This window comes from Apus apus, chromosome 1 (genome assembly GCF_020740795.1).
Source record: "Apus apus isolate bApuApu2 chromosome 1, bApuApu2.pri.cur, whole genome shotgun sequence".
NCBI classification, from domain to species: Eukaryota; Metazoa; Chordata; class Aves; order Apodiformes; family Apodidae; genus Apus; species Apus apus.
In genome coordinates this window covers 9,266,506-9,281,735 of record NC_067282.1, presented here as the reverse complement: position 1 = coordinate 9,281,735, position 15,230 = coordinate 9,266,506, and the positions used below count along the sequence as shown (strand labels likewise).

The window sequence follows — 15,230 nt, the reverse complement described above, 5'->3', positions numbered from 1 at the left end:
TGTCTGCTGCTCACAAGGGAGAGGGACTAGTGGCTTTTTTCCACCATGTAGATACCCTAACCCTTCCTTGGGGTACATTCAGTTACTGCCCATTGTAGTTAAAATTATGATGGAGCAGGAAGAATGGAGGATTCAGGAAAAGGGAAGAAAAACCAGTGCAATTCCATACCAGTCACTGTTCACAGGGTGTCACGTCCTTCAGCAATACCTGAAGCTACAGATGTGGAGATGTACAACTTAACCACAGCAAGTGGCCCCGGTTGGGTAGAATTAAAGAGAACAAAATCTTGTCACTCTTCCAGTGTTCTCAGCATTGACAACTCATGTCACTTTTGTGCATGCTGGGAACATCAGTTAATCCCTACTTTTTCCAGCAGAATAAGTAAAACATGGACTGTGGAAGTGTAATTTCTACCTCACATGTCTAAGGCTTGATTTGTTAAAAGCAATTTAACAGTAAATTATGAGCACAACATCCATTGGTACAAAGTCCTTCAGCTTTCAGAGAGGCTTACTGGAAGCGATGCCAATGAAAGTTGTTCTTCTTGGTGCTCTATACCCCACAAAACAACTTCCCAAAGGATTGAACCATAGTTATTTCTGGTTCCCTTGTGTGAATTCAAGGCATTTGAGATGAGAACAGCTCTTCTCTAGCCTAGTAATTGGCCTGTTTCTCTAATTTTGTCTTTTTTAGTACCACATCTGTTCTACTCTCCATAAAACAAAAAGGATTTTTATTCCCACAAACTGTTGCAATTTATGGTTGTGAGAAAAAATTGCAGTATATTTTATATAAGACAAAAAAATTACTGTTATCAGCTTCCACAAACTGGAATGTGATTTAATAAAATTCTAGCAATTTTATTAGTTGTAAAGCATTTGGATGAGAAGTACATTTAAAGGGCAAATGAAGCAAGAATACATTCTTTTTTACAAATTAAACGGTTTTGTACAATTACCCTTCTCATGGATTTCAGTTTCTCTTTGAATGTAAACGCAGCTGCTGACAGGAAACTTTCCTCAGGTCTTATTTGAAGACAGAATAACCTTGCCTATAGTGTCAGTGTCCTCCAGCTCCCTCAAGTGGAAGAAGGTATCTGCCTGAAAGAGATCTCCTGGGGAAAAAAAAATATAAATAAAAAAATAATTAAAAAATAAAATAAAAAAGACAAAAGCTGCCATGGGTTTGGGACTAGTGAAAGTGCCAAAAAGGAGCAGGGAAGTCAGCTTTTGGTTAGCCTCCATAATCTGTATATTCCAAAGTGCAAATAAAAGAGGGAGATGCACACAGTAATTTCAGAGGGTTGGATTCTCACTCCCTGAGAAAAATGCTTTTGGACTTCTGCATATAACCGTTTTCTCTGATTATCAAGAATGGCTTTGGCAGTCGGCAGGAGGGCCAATGCTTTATTTTTTTCAGGAAAAGAAAGCAAATCAGTACAGCAAGCACTCACCAGTCCTGCAGAATAGATTCTAAAATACAGAGACGCCTTTCATGTCTTAGTAACTATCAGAACAAGAAAAATACACGTGCTGAGGAATGTTATAGTTTTTCTCTTGAAATGTGTGCTGTTGATCACTGCATGGACAAGATTTACAGGTTGCTTGGCAAATAATGGGGTTTGTAATTGCACATCCAAAATAACAGGTCCTCAAAACTGGCAGGTCTTTAAAAAACTTTAGTTGGAAACTGATTATTCCTTCTCCCCACTCCCAAATTTATTTCCATCTAGGGTTGTTCTTAAAGCTACAGTTTTGTCAGCATCAAAGAAACAGAAATTTCGAGCACGAGAGTTCTTTGATAGACAGATCTCCTGCTTACCCTGCCAGTACACTTGCATGTGTTCTGCTATCTCTGCTATGAAGACTGCAAGAATTGGGGCTATTCAGCCTGGAGAAGAGAAGGCTCCAAGGAGAACTTATAGCACCTTCCAGTACCTGAAGGGGCTACAGGAAAACTGGGGACGGGCTTGTCACCAGAGAGGGTAGTGACGGTTTTGAACTGAAAGAGGGGAGCTTTAGGTTAGACATCAGGAAGAAATTCACCATGAGGGTAGCAAGGCACTGGAGTAGTTTGCCCAGGGAGGTTGTGGATGCCCCTCTCTGGAGATGTTTAAGGCCAGGTTGGATGAGGCTTTGTGCAGCCTGGTCTAGTGTGGGTTGTCCCTGCTCATGACAGGGAGGTTGGAACCTGATGATCTTTAAGGTCCCTTCCAATCTTAACCACTCTATTATTCTACTGTTGTATGATTCTGTGATTCCATGACTATGATTCTATGATTCAGGTTGGAAACTCAGATCCAGTAGGCAGTGTGGAGATCCTGGGTCACTGTAGGAGCCTGACTACAGCCCACTGCAGATATTTCTGTTTGAGCTTTTTGAAGCCATCATCCTATGCTACTTCTTTCAGCATCCCTGCTGCTGCCTGCACAGTGAAGGCTGCAATGGAAATCTGCCTCTTCACTTCTTCCCAGGCTTCATGCTGATCTTCTTTGTTTCCAATATCAAACATGGCATCATAGATCCCTGGGAAGGACTCTCCAGCATACTTGTTGTGACTGCTTGGAGCAAAGATGACATGTCTGTGGGGAGAGAAATAAAAATGTAGGTATTCTAAACAAAATAACCATTAATGGTGTGTGCGTGTTAATTGTGGAGAGCTGTACGTGTGATACATACAGCAGCTACATATCCTGTGAAGATGATAACTTACTTAAAACACAGGAAATCTGCCTCTATCTGTCACTAAAAGGACAGGAGGAAGCAGCTCCAAGGGCAAAATCTAAGGGAATGGCATAGATGTAGGATGAGTAGTTTTCTCTGTGGGAAGCAATGATGCGTTTGTATAAGTAGGAATGAAACCATGTTACATTTTTTGAAAATGGGAGCTCAACAAACCTATTGAACAAATGTGGCATCCCAGAACAGGAACAGGGAATAACCCTACGTATGGGTGTACAATGAGAAGGGGAAGAGACACTTCAAAAATAACAAAGCAATTAAATGGTGGTCTGCAGATCTGGGAAAAATGACAAAATGGGGGGAAAATCTATATGAGAATTCTCGAGAAGAGCATGAATTCTTCAGAGAAGAAGTGACCATATTTAGAACAGAACTGCACAAAAGGATCAATTTTATTTGTTGGTGTTTTGTTGTGTTTTTTTTTCCTTAAATAATGAATAGTTGCAGATCTGCTTTTAAACTTCTTTTGTCCATATGAAGTATCAAAGCACATTTGTAGTCCTCCCAAATCAGAATAAACACTATGTGTAGAAATTCAAGAAACTGAAAAAAGCAAAATTAAAAATCCAGACTGCTCTAAATGATACCCAACACCCAACAAGAAGAAGTGTGGAAAACAACCTTTTCATTCTTCCAAAAGTGTGAACAACAGTTTATCCTAGGAGGCTGGAAGTGTGATTCTCAGTTCTACCTGCCTGAGGGACTTCTGGCTTGGTGTGAAAGCCATCAGTGAATGAGTCAGAACCTCCAGTCATCAGGAAACAGGAACACTGAGAGTAAAGTGAGGTAGTCACACAACTGGCAGTGGAAGTTATCTTCTTGTAAAGTGTTACTAATAAATGCACTGGGTTTCTCTAAAAGGTTTGTGGTGCACTGAACATTGTCTTTCTCTGAGCCCATGTGCCTGTAGAAAGAAAACTTCAAAACTAACCAGTTAGAGATTTAAGCTAATGGGAGCATCTATAGAAGCATCCCAGGCTGAAACAGATGGATGTCTGCAGCACAGCTCATGGAACTTTACCTATCTTGTGCTCAATGGTCACTCTCTCCAAACTCACTCTCTCTTCTAAACTTCTCTCTTCACCTGACACTCACTACACATCTGTTCTCATCCTCTTCTCTTACTCTATCCTATTTTTTCTTTCCACACAGTTGATTGTCCACTGAATCCTCACTTTGCACAGGTTTAAAAGAACAAGTGGTAAGAGCTGTAGTACTGCACATCTGCAAATTAAAGTCACAGAGTATGATGGCTAACAGAAACAGTGTGCTTGACCCAAGAAGAGGAATTAGGTACCACAAGATTTGTGTAGCCAAGGAGTTCTCCTTGAGGGCTATGAACAAAGTCTGCTACTCACTGGATTGTACCTAAAGTAGAATCTGTTGAGCTGTAATTCCTATATGAGGCCTATATAGCAGTTCAACTGACCAGTTAGTTTGGGTGGATTTCACCTGTAAAAATACATTGCCATACACAGCTGGTCAAGAAACTTCTTGTCTCACCTGTAGAACTTCCTTCCTGGTAAGCCAAGAGGATCAATGAAAGCTCTTTCTGTAAACATCAGCTGATCATTCATGATTCGCACTGCGACCAGACTGCAGAAAATGGAGGCAGACACATTTCACACAACAGGGAAACACGACTTCCCAGTTTCATTTAAACACTTTCCCTCTTCTTTGGGCAGGAAAAAAAAAAAAAAAAGTCTACATTTTGAAAAAGATGAGGTTATGCAAATGGAGATATTCAATACAGGCTGTATTAATACATTAGAATTTCTGTGTTAGAAAACTCAACCACAACATTTCCCACTAAGAAAATAAAGTGGGAGACTTTCTGAGTGTCAGATACTTGCTTAGTATTCAATAGCACTAGAAACATGCTACTTAACAGGAGAGGAAAGTTGAGATTTAGGTGAAGATGAAGGAACCTAGATTTTGGTGTCCACCCATAAGACAAGAGTCCAGACTCCTGCTCTAATCTATACAGTAACACAGTGAGGATGGGATTCAGTTGCCTGATCACAAATATCTGGTACTGTATAAGGTGCCCAGGAGCACTGGCCCCCAGCTACTGCACTTGGAGGGCACAGGAGTCCCATAGGCTCCTTAGGTTTGCCAGCATCATGTGGGTATCTCAGACACTCTGAAGCATCATCCTGTCTCCTTGAGGTGAACTGAAAGTACAAATTTTGGCATCACTTGCAACACTCAGTGTAGATATCTAAACACAGAGCTCAGTCCAACTTTAACTTTCAGTTCTACCAGCCTTTCCCTGTATTACATTAATTTTATTAAAATTTATTAAAGCTGATACTAGTAATAAGCTCCACAGCTGATACTATTAATCACAGAAAGCAGAATTCATTTTAGCAGGTATTGCCTGTCTCAGAGTCCAAGGGATCTCTTCTACACTAACTGGAGAGACTCTTTGTGTAGTCCCTGGAAAGAAAGAACTGCCATTCTGGGTACAAAAGGCAGATATACATATCTATATAAACAATAGTTTTTTTCAGACTTACTCCTTCTTGTCAACTTGTTCAAGTCTCCTGTGAAATTCAGCAGCAGCCTTTGAAAAGTTCACCACAGCAGAAAAAAGAGGATCTGGAAAAGGATGGATTTTGTGAGCAATTTCAGAGTTATCTGCTGAGCCCAATATACTTTGCAGTTGCCCAGTGAAAAACAGCACTTGTTTTGCTGATATCATTGCATTAATTTCATTGTCTTTCCATAATTCATTAGTTTCCCTAGAGAAGATTTTAAAGAGCTGCACTACGAGCAGTAGCAGACAAAAAGCCCTTGTGCAATGAGGCCAGTGACAAAGCAGAATGCTTGATAAAGCTTTCCCACATCTACAACTTCCCTCAGCCTGGCAAGGGAGTGGCTGGCATTGCAAATGGAGAACTCTGCAGTTTCCTTTTTAGCACAGGGCTGCACTGCAGTGTTTAGGTATAAAAAGTCTGACATAAAAAATACCAGCTCCTCCAACATGCTGTGGAAGCAGAGCAGGAATTCCCTCTCGGACATGATATCCTATTTGTATTGTAACAGAAGACTGTGAGACATATATTGAACAGTATAGTCAGGCATAAAAGACACAACTGTCATGAAACAGTGATGGAAGAGGTAGGTGGAAGCAGCCAAGTCCTGTGCTTGCTCCACACGTGCTCTAGAGCTGCAGCACAGGCAGTGTCACTGCCATGACCCCACATGATGTCCCACAGGCTGCTACTCCAACCCCAGCATTTTGCCTGTTGTGCCTGACCACGTGCAGGCAAACTGGGGGGTCAGTTACTTTTTCCTGCTCCGTCCCTGGCAACGTGTTCAAGCCATGTGGAACAACTTAGCCAAAGAAGCAGCAAGCCATTCTTTCAGTGACAAAATCAGCTGCTGTGATTTTCCTGTGGAAGGTTCTATATAATACAGACCTGGGAAAATTACCAATTTAGTTACCTAATTTTTTGTAGAATAAACAAAAGGTGGATGCTATGAGGAGAAGAACTTCTGGCCTTACCAAAATCCAACTCAATTACAAAGAAGGAAGATTTACAGCTTGCACATTTTGCACAAAACTTTCAGAAAGCTTTAGATAAGCCAGAGTATCTTCTCTTTGATGGTACAGGAATATGAAGCATAAGGTTAGGTCACCTCCTAAACCCAGTCCTCTGTTGGCAATTATGGCCCTTCACTGCAGATAAATTTATCTCACTATTTTAGTGTGATGGGCTTTCTGCAGATAGATTTATCACACTATTTAGTGTGATAGGTTTACTGCTCCCAGGACTCCTTTTGAAAGCTCTTCTGCAGTCTTGTTTGCTCTTCTGTTTCTAGCAAACTTATTGATTCATCACCAACCTACACTTGTTTGTTCCTGTATGAACATTTTTGTTTAGAGGCAAAGATTTTATGTATTCAACCTGCTTAGGGACTGCAGTACAGACAGACCCATGTCACTATGTGAGGGTGAGAATTTACACTTGTCCACGACCATGGCAATAGTTACAAGTTTGTCAGAGGACAGAATTCTGCCCTGCTGACATCATGGTTATATATTGGCAACAGATTATGTTTCAGAAGCAGTAGGAGAGGATTTAAGGGGAAAAAAAAGAAAGGTCATGTGAAAATAAGTAAGAAATTTGTGCTCCTTTTCATTAGCTATTCAGTGCTGTCAGGGTTGGGCTTTTTAGAAAATGTCACAACATTTCTTATTTTCTCCCTGCAAACCTTAGTTAATGATAGCATACAACTAATAATACATATTTATTGAAAAAGGTTTCCAGCCTTCATGGTTGCACAAAAGCAGCTGAAATGGGAATCCAAAGACAAATAAAAACTTGAATCTGTTACTTTGGAGGATAATGTGCAATTTATTCAGGTTTAATTAACAGTTTTCTGACATTCAGTGTTGTCTATGAAAATTCTGAGTGAAATTAATTTTAATTTTCACAGTATTGTAAAAACTACCTATACAGTTTAATGCACTCTGATGTAAAAATAAGCAAAATTTTTAAATTATAGTATTGTTCAAGGAATAATTTTAAATTGATCAGGCATCAGAGAAGTGTCTTTTCAGACAAAATATACCCAAAACATACCTTGGAAAAAATTGGTCAAAGTGACACATCTATAAAGACATTAGGGAGAGAGTTAAGTCACACCTGGGGGGGGGGGGAAAGCTGAAAAAAAGATTGATTCTAGAATCCAGGAACAAAAATAGATGCATTGGTCAGAAGGCAGTTTGGGCAATTTCTTATCTGAAATGAGAAAGAAAGCCCAACAATGAAAATAATTTTTTAAAAATAAATTTTGGTAGTTGTTCTACTATTGCACAAAGAAAGTCCAGACATGGTGTTTCCTTACAAGATATGGTGCAGTAAACACAAGAATGTATGGAAACGAATCCTTGGTTATTCAAAATATCAGACCAGATGATCCATCATTCAGGGGATCCTGTCTTGAATGCTCCTTTTACAAAAAAGGGTGACTTTTCAAAATCATAGAATAACAGAATCACAGAGTGGTTTGAGTTGCAAGAGACCTTTAAGATCATCTAGTTCCAACCCCCCTGCGTGGGCAGGGACACCTCCCACTAGACCAGCTGCTCAGAGCCCCATCCAACCTGGCCTTGAACACTTCCAGGGAGGGGGCATTCACAAGTTCCCTGGGCAACCTGTGCCAGTGTCTCACCACCCTCACACTAAAGGATTTCTTCCTAATGTCTAACCTAAAACTCCTGTCTTCCAGTTTTAATCCATTACCCCTTGTCCTTTGACTACAAATCCTTGTACAAATTCCCTCCCCAGCTTTCCTGTAGCTCCTTCAGGTACTGGAAGGCTGCTAAAACAGTCTAGAATTTTTCACCTAACCATTACATAACTTTTCAGACATTTTTTTTTTTACTTTTCCCCAAATGAGGATTTGATTTGAATTACTTCTGATGTTTCACACAACTCAAGAGTTCATCTCCAAAAATCTAATTTTTGTCCCTAAACCATGAGTTTCTCTTATAGCAAATGAATTAGAACTGACTGAAAATCCTCCTTGGCAGAGAAACACAAGGAGTGAATATGGCAAGAATACACAAAGAAGAGCCAGGGGGAAAGAGAGGGGGAGGGGTGGGCAAAGAAAGAAAGTGACTCTGGAAGCTGTTTGAGCCTGGGATCCAGAACACTCTGCTTGTTCTGACCTGGTTTATTTGCTTCATTGGAATGTGTTCAAGTGCTCAGCAATTGGATGTATTTCTGCAGAAGAGTTAGAGAAGTGCTTCTGTGGCCTAAAAGTGATATGCAGGTACTGAGGCAGATGGTAAGAAGGTTGGCTGGGGTCAAACAGTCTTTGGCTGAGGTGGAATGGACACCAGTGTCTCTCAAGTTCCAGGTAGTTATCATAAACAATTTGCCTTCTCTTTTAAACAAGAAAGTCAGAAGGAGACTGATAAGTGTCTCTGTTATGCATTTCATTGTGGTCCATGACTGCTCGTGAGCACTGTAATAACACCCATAATTAATAACATGCATGAAAATTGTTTTCAACCTCTCATCTAGACAATAATGTATTTAACTTCTGCTATGTTTAGAAAAACATTTAGGGGTTCTGTATTGTGATGTCAGAATTGAACCAGGAAAGCAAGGAATTCAGTTTCAGAGCTGTAACAGATACGTGTCCTTGCATCAATCTAGTTAAGACACTTAAGAAATAGTATTGTGGCTATTACTCACCAAATGACACTTTGTAAGTTTTCAGCTCTTCTTCATGTTTCTTGGCCAATTTATAAATTCTATTGGTATATCCTTTTAAAGCTTCTCCATAATCTCTGCAGTCGAATGGAATGACTTGGGAATCTGCCAGTTCATATACCAGTTTGCCTCGTAACTGGGCAATTGTTAGCTGTTTCTTGAAGCTGGGGTCATAAAACTTTTCCACTAACTCAAAAGTCTCATACACAGTGTGATAAACAGGGTAATTGCTGAATTTGTCTGCTTTCTGAAAAAGAGCAAGCAAATTTGTCAGTGCCCTGTATTCTAACTGCAGTTAAGGGATGCATTAATCACTTAACACCTATGATGTTTTTGCATAGTTTCAAAATCAAAAAAGCTATAATATGCCACAAAACACAATTTACTATCCTTCCATCCTTGTCTATTGATTTTAGGAAACTAAAACAACCTGGACTGTTGCACAAGATTAACTGAGCAGACTTCCTTCTCTCTTTCTACACAGATCTGACTTCAGTTCCATTGTACAGGAAATGCCTTCACTAAAAGTGAAAACAGAAGAAATCCTCAGTCGTCGCCCCTTTTTATCTTGTGTGGTTACTTCTGAACACAATTTGCATAGTAAGGGGCCTACTAACAGTATGATGGAATGAAATATACACCTCCAATCATATTCTATAAATATCTTCATGTGAACTTGACAGCCTATAGAATATTCACATCTCTGTAAAATGTTTTAGTCTCAAAACATTTAGGTTCCTTTCTAATTTAAAAAAAAAAAAAAAAGACACTGCTATACAAACCAAAGATTCTTTGAAGCTTTTTTGTTAATTATTAAGAAATGCATTTAATAAATGGCACTGGAATAGGTTGCCCAGGGAGGCTGTGGATGCCCCATCCCTGGAGGTGTTCAAGGCCAAGTTGGATGAGGCTTCATGCAGCTTGGTCTAGTGGGAGGTGTCCCTGCTCATGGCAGGGAGGTTAGACCCTGATGATCTTTAAGGTCCCTTCCAACCTTAACCATTCTATGATTCCATAATTCTATGGAATGACTGCTCAGAGCTAGCAAACTTCTTCCAGCAGTCTGGAAGACTCACCCTGTTCTTGGTATAACGGACTCTGCCTGATGCAATTCCCAGTCGCTGAAAGTAAGCTTCAAAATCACTGCCTGATCCCAGCTTGTTTATTCTACATGTAGAAAAGACAACATCTCAATGAGAACACTTACTTTATAGTATAACAGCAATTTATGCAAACTGCAGATTTTTAAAAGACATTGAGGTCAGTTCTTCTGGAGGGACACTAGTAAGATGAGAGGCTAGGTGAGTGACAAGCTTAATCACTCTAACTAATTTTACTCCACCACAGCAATTCAGTTTCCAATATTTCCAGGAAGACCTTTTAAAAGGGGTCTTATAACATTGAGGACATTTTAAAAAAAATTTACACATTATGAAGAACAGCCATAGAACTGTATCAGACATAACTCTGCAATCTTAAAACAGTAAACATCTATTTCAAAGCTAATATGAATTGGGCAGCAATATATGTAAAGACAGATGTGTTTAGATACTTAGCATATTCCACAGTACAATCAAAGACTGATAAATATTTTCCACGGCAGAAGACACAATCAGTACTTGTTACTTACAAGTAAATATTGCCATCTGCTGGGTCAAAGTGGCAAGACAGGCAGAGGAAAAGAAAATTATAATAAAGACAGACAAAATATTCTAAGTATTTTAAAATACTTCTTGAAGTTTTATAATAATGTTTATTTTTATATATCCAACCTGGTGAAGAACTGGTGTTTCTCTGCTAAAACAGAACTAAACAAAAAAGTTTCTTCTGTTCCAGCTAAAGTTCTGTTAGTATAGATTTCTGCAATTGACTCTTTGTATCAACTGAGAAAGATCAGATCGGGTAGATTTTTCAAAAGGAAGACACCTCAGTGAGCCTAAGGAATCTAGCAACTCATCTTACAAGGGCCTGAAAGACAGGGTAGTACCTGCAGAACATTTGGGTCAGGTCACACAAAGGGGCATCTCTAGTTACCTTACGTGAGGAATACCACTTTGTGGACAAGATTTAGCCCTATGAGTCATGGGCTCAAAGACTGTTTTGGTGTTTCCATATCTGAAAGTATGAAGCTTTAATACCTTCAGATACAGAATTTTAATATATTACATTTACATCCATTGTATAAACAAAGCAAAAGTATCATGAGAGCTTTTCAATTGCTGATGTAGCCAGTTTCAATCGAGCATTTCCTTAACCTAACAATTTTAATTTTGTCTAGTAGGGTGACTAAACTGTATTTTGAACTCTTTCCCCACCCTCCAATTTTTTATTGCTTTCCAAACTGTTTTTCTACTAGTAGAAGGCCTTTAAAAGTGTGAGGTTTCATTTTATAGGAGGCATAGATGTCACTGTCATTTTAGAAAAGTAATACATTTTTATTTTACTTTAAAATATAATGCCAGAGAGTCACCTTGTACTAAAAGGTTTTGTATTGTGGTCATCAATAGCACATCTTTAAAAATTCTGGAGAGCAGCCATGCTATGATATGATGAAAATATTGGGAAAGAAAAAACAGATTAACAACTTACCTGGGATAGCTATTATTTTCTGTTCCAGGATCTTTCTCAAGCCAACTCTCATAAAGAGACTTATTTTCATAACCCTCATCAGGGCTTAAAATCTGGAGAGGAAAATATTATAATCTCATTACAACTCCTTGGAAGTACCTCTAACTCCATTTATTATCAAAGGAGACCTTTACATCTACCTGCATCATTCTTAATCAATAGCATTGCTGCATGCAGGGAATTACACATGCACTATTTACATTTCTTACACAGATGTAACCACGTAACCATGAAAAGCATCTCACAAGCACTTGGAACCAACCACAGACGGTGGGAAAGGGCAGATAAAAAGATCAAGGAAGGTAGGTGGAGCTCAGCCACTTCTGGGGGAAATGGATCTTGGGGATTTCTAGGACTTCTTACCACCTTATTATAGCACTGTGTATACACACAAGAGCACATACAGCACCATGGAGCTCCTGCAGAAGCCAGGATGCTCCAGCTGCTTTTCTTGCAGCAGACAAGAGGAGACCCAGCCCTGTGGAGGTTTGCCTTGCACAGCAGCAATATTCCCTCAACAGGCTGAGCCTGAAATTTGACTGCTTTTCCTATAGGAAGAGAAAAGGGAATTGTGCCAGAAAGAAGGTGTGGGAAACTCTTCTTCTTCTTCCCCACATTAGTCTAAACAAAATGCCAGGCAGCCCCCCTGGCATCAGCTCATGACAGAAGGGTCAAAACAAGTCATTAACTATATAACAGTAGTGCCAAGGGGTCTCAACCAAGACTGGAGGACCACTGTGTAAGACACTGTATGGACAAATGTAGGTCCCACCCGTACCTTAAGCACAAAATCACAGAATAGTGAAATTGAAAAGCTATGTAACCAGGATGAAAAAGGTAAATATTAGTACAGCCTTCATACAGCCAAGAACACTATGAAAGAGTACAAAATTAGTTGACCAAATCTCTTAGGAAATCTGTGGCAGAGGTAAAAATAAACCAAGACTCTGGCTTTGGTCTCCACGTACTCTTAAACAATCTTTAACAAGCATGGTCCTTTAAATATAAAATTGGTTATGATGTGCTGAAGACTACTTTTTTTTTTCAAAACTCTAAGTATAAATATTTATGGCTAGATACAGGGTCCCACAGTGTAGCTGAGACTTAAATTCTGCACTGACAAATACACAGATTTCAAAAATTGAAATCCAAAGAGTTCTGACCCCTGAGATTATGTCAGCAGCTAGCAGAAAAATAACAGCTTTGTGAAGTAACTGCTTGGCTGCTGTCTTTTTCAGGGCACTTAGGTCAAGTTCTAGGGCTAAACTGAAAATGGCACATTAATAAGTGCAAGCTAAACTCTGACATATGGGAGTAAAAGTACTCTGTGCTCTAGCAGAGGTGTTATTCTGACAGCTCTGGTCATGTAAAAACCATTGGCCAGCTTTTTCATACAACACTGAAAGCCTTAGTAAAACATACTATTTTTAACCTGATTTAGAGCCAAATCTAGAATCATGAATCACTGGAGAGCACTGGTGGCACATCAACACTGGTAAATGAAAGATTTTGGAAATGAAAACTACCATGTTGAATCACTGTAAAATTGAATCTTGATTTAATTTTTCCAAAAGAATAGAGGCAGTCTCAGGTTTAGCAGTAAAAAAAAAAAAAAAAGAGGAAAACACTCCTTTTGAAAAATGTTGCAAGGAGTGTCTCAAATTTATTTAGCAAGACAACAAAATGCAGAGTAAAAAAGGACTATACAATAAAACTGGGGAGAGTGTTCTTCAACTGTGTACAAAAAGCAGAGAACAGCAGAGAATGACAATGTTGTTGCAGAATCCTGCTCTGTGGAACACCAGAAAAGGGAAAGCAGTTGTGAGTTTTGTCTATGACAAGCTAACAGGAAAACACAAAACAAAACAAACCCCCCCCCCCCACACACACACACACAAAACCACTAAGAAATTCCAGAAGTGGCTTTAAGGAGCTTAAGAAATAGTGAGACTTTTCACTCGCAACTCTTTACCATAAGTTAATCCATTTGCAAATGGAGCTATGAAGAATATGGATGAATATAATGTACTTCTAGGAGCTTTTTAGCAGGAAGACAGCATGCAATGATGGAATAGTTATTATGAAGTAGTCAGCTTTTCTACTGTTTACATTATGTTTCTACTGTTAAAAGCTTAAATAACACTGAATAGGAACATTTTCAAAAAAGCCAGCCTCAATACTTTGTGTAATACTTTAATGGAATTTTCCTATTCAAACCCAACAATAGTTGGATAGTTGACAAGGTCAAGAGTTAGGTACTAGTTTTAGCACAAAAGCATTTTTTACTTTGTTTATCTTTTGCATAAGAAACGTATCTCTGGGTAATTGGCTTGCTGCAGAAAGAAAGCAAATTATTTTATCCACGGCCCTGCAACACTAGGAACACAGAAATCTTTACAGCTGAAACAGAATGGCCTTCAGTGTGCTAAGTGTCACAAATAATGTTTGACCAAGCACAGCTGCTTTCCCAGCAAGGAAATGTTGCTTAAGTGAGACAGATATGTTCTCTATTAATTGAGATTAATCCAGATCTGAGAATAGTGAAAATGACTGATGCTAGGTGGCTGATCTGGTTAACTCGTCATATGGCCACTGAAGTTTCATGCTTTCACAAACTGAAGTTTTTCAGCCTTATGATAATTTATCCTGAGAGGTGAAAGCAAAGGAAACATGATTATGCCACTTGTAATTATGCAAATCCATACATCTGGCCTGTTACAAAACATGCTCAATCCTTCCATCTTTATTACAGTATTTTAAGGGCTCAGTGAGATATGAAAGAGATTAAAGGGGAAGAGACAGAGAAAATGGTAGCTAGCCAATGTGAGAATAAAAAGATTCTCTTTTGCATGTTAAATGGAAATTTAAAATGCAATTTATTTCCTTGAATGCTTATCACTTTAGAGAATTGATCTTGCTCAAGTGTTTTATTATCTTGATTTTAGTATTACTACTATATATAACAAATAATATTCCACCTACGTCAGTGACACATTTCAGCCTTTCTTAGAATGCTGTGGGAGGAACTGGGAGCCTGCACTGTGTGCCACTACACTGGTTTGGTAGTTTTTTTGATAGTGTGGGAAGGGCCCCATGGGTCCTTGCTTGGAACAGCTTGTTCCAGACCTCGTGGGAAGGACTCATGAAGGAGTCATGGAGAACTCTCTCCCATGGGAGGGACCCCATGAGGAAGCAGGGGAGGACTGTAAGGAATCCTTCTTCCTGAGGAGGAAGCACCAGACTGTGGACTCACTCTAAACCCCTGCGCCATCGGGGGAAGGAGGGAGAGAAGCTGGGAACAAAGCGATTTGGGCCTGGGAAGAAGGGAGGGCTGGGGTAACATATGCAAGCCCTGCTCTGTGTGTTTCCTGTGTCCTGTGTGTGTTTGATGAGTGTGAAATTAAATTATTATTTTTCCACAAGTTGAGTGTTTTGCCCATGACTTTAATTGGTGAAGAACCTTCCTTGTCGTTTGTCTCAACCCATGAGCTTCTAGTTGGCCTTTGTCCTCCTCCACAGTGTGTGTGTGGCAGGGGGGGGTGTTGAGTGAGCAGCCACTTAGCTGCTTCATTTTTGTCATGTTTGTCCCAAACCACGACAACCACTGCTGAGATGTTTTCCTATTGA

General features: G+C 39.4%; 1 protein-coding gene across 4 annotated transcripts in view; it reads right to left on the bottom strand.

Annotated features, from left to right (window-relative positions):
* Positions 1-835: 835 nt before the first annotated feature.
* The window catches only part of LOC127385137 (N-acetylated-alpha-linked acidic dipeptidase 2-like), a 35,465-nt gene continuing 21,070 nt past the window's right edge, over positions 836-15,230 (bottom strand). For 3 of the 4 annotated variants that reach the window (XM_051620563.1, XM_051620583.1, XM_051620592.1), the window contains 6 exons: positions 11,565-11,656; positions 10,052-10,142; positions 8,958-9,222; positions 5,262-5,343; positions 4,246-4,338; positions 836-2,582 (listed from right to left, as the gene is read on the bottom strand). In XM_051620563.1, coding sequence (XP_051476523.1) covers positions 2,393-2,582; positions 4,246-4,338; positions 5,262-5,343; positions 8,958-9,222; positions 10,052-10,142; positions 11,565-11,656 — 813 coding nt within the window. In that variant the 3' untranslated portion in view covers positions 836-2,392. The remainder of the gene's footprint in view (positions 2,583-4,245; positions 4,339-5,261; positions 5,344-8,957; positions 9,223-10,051; positions 10,143-11,564; positions 11,657-15,230) is intronic. The other variant, XM_051620572.1, reaches the window with a different exon arrangement.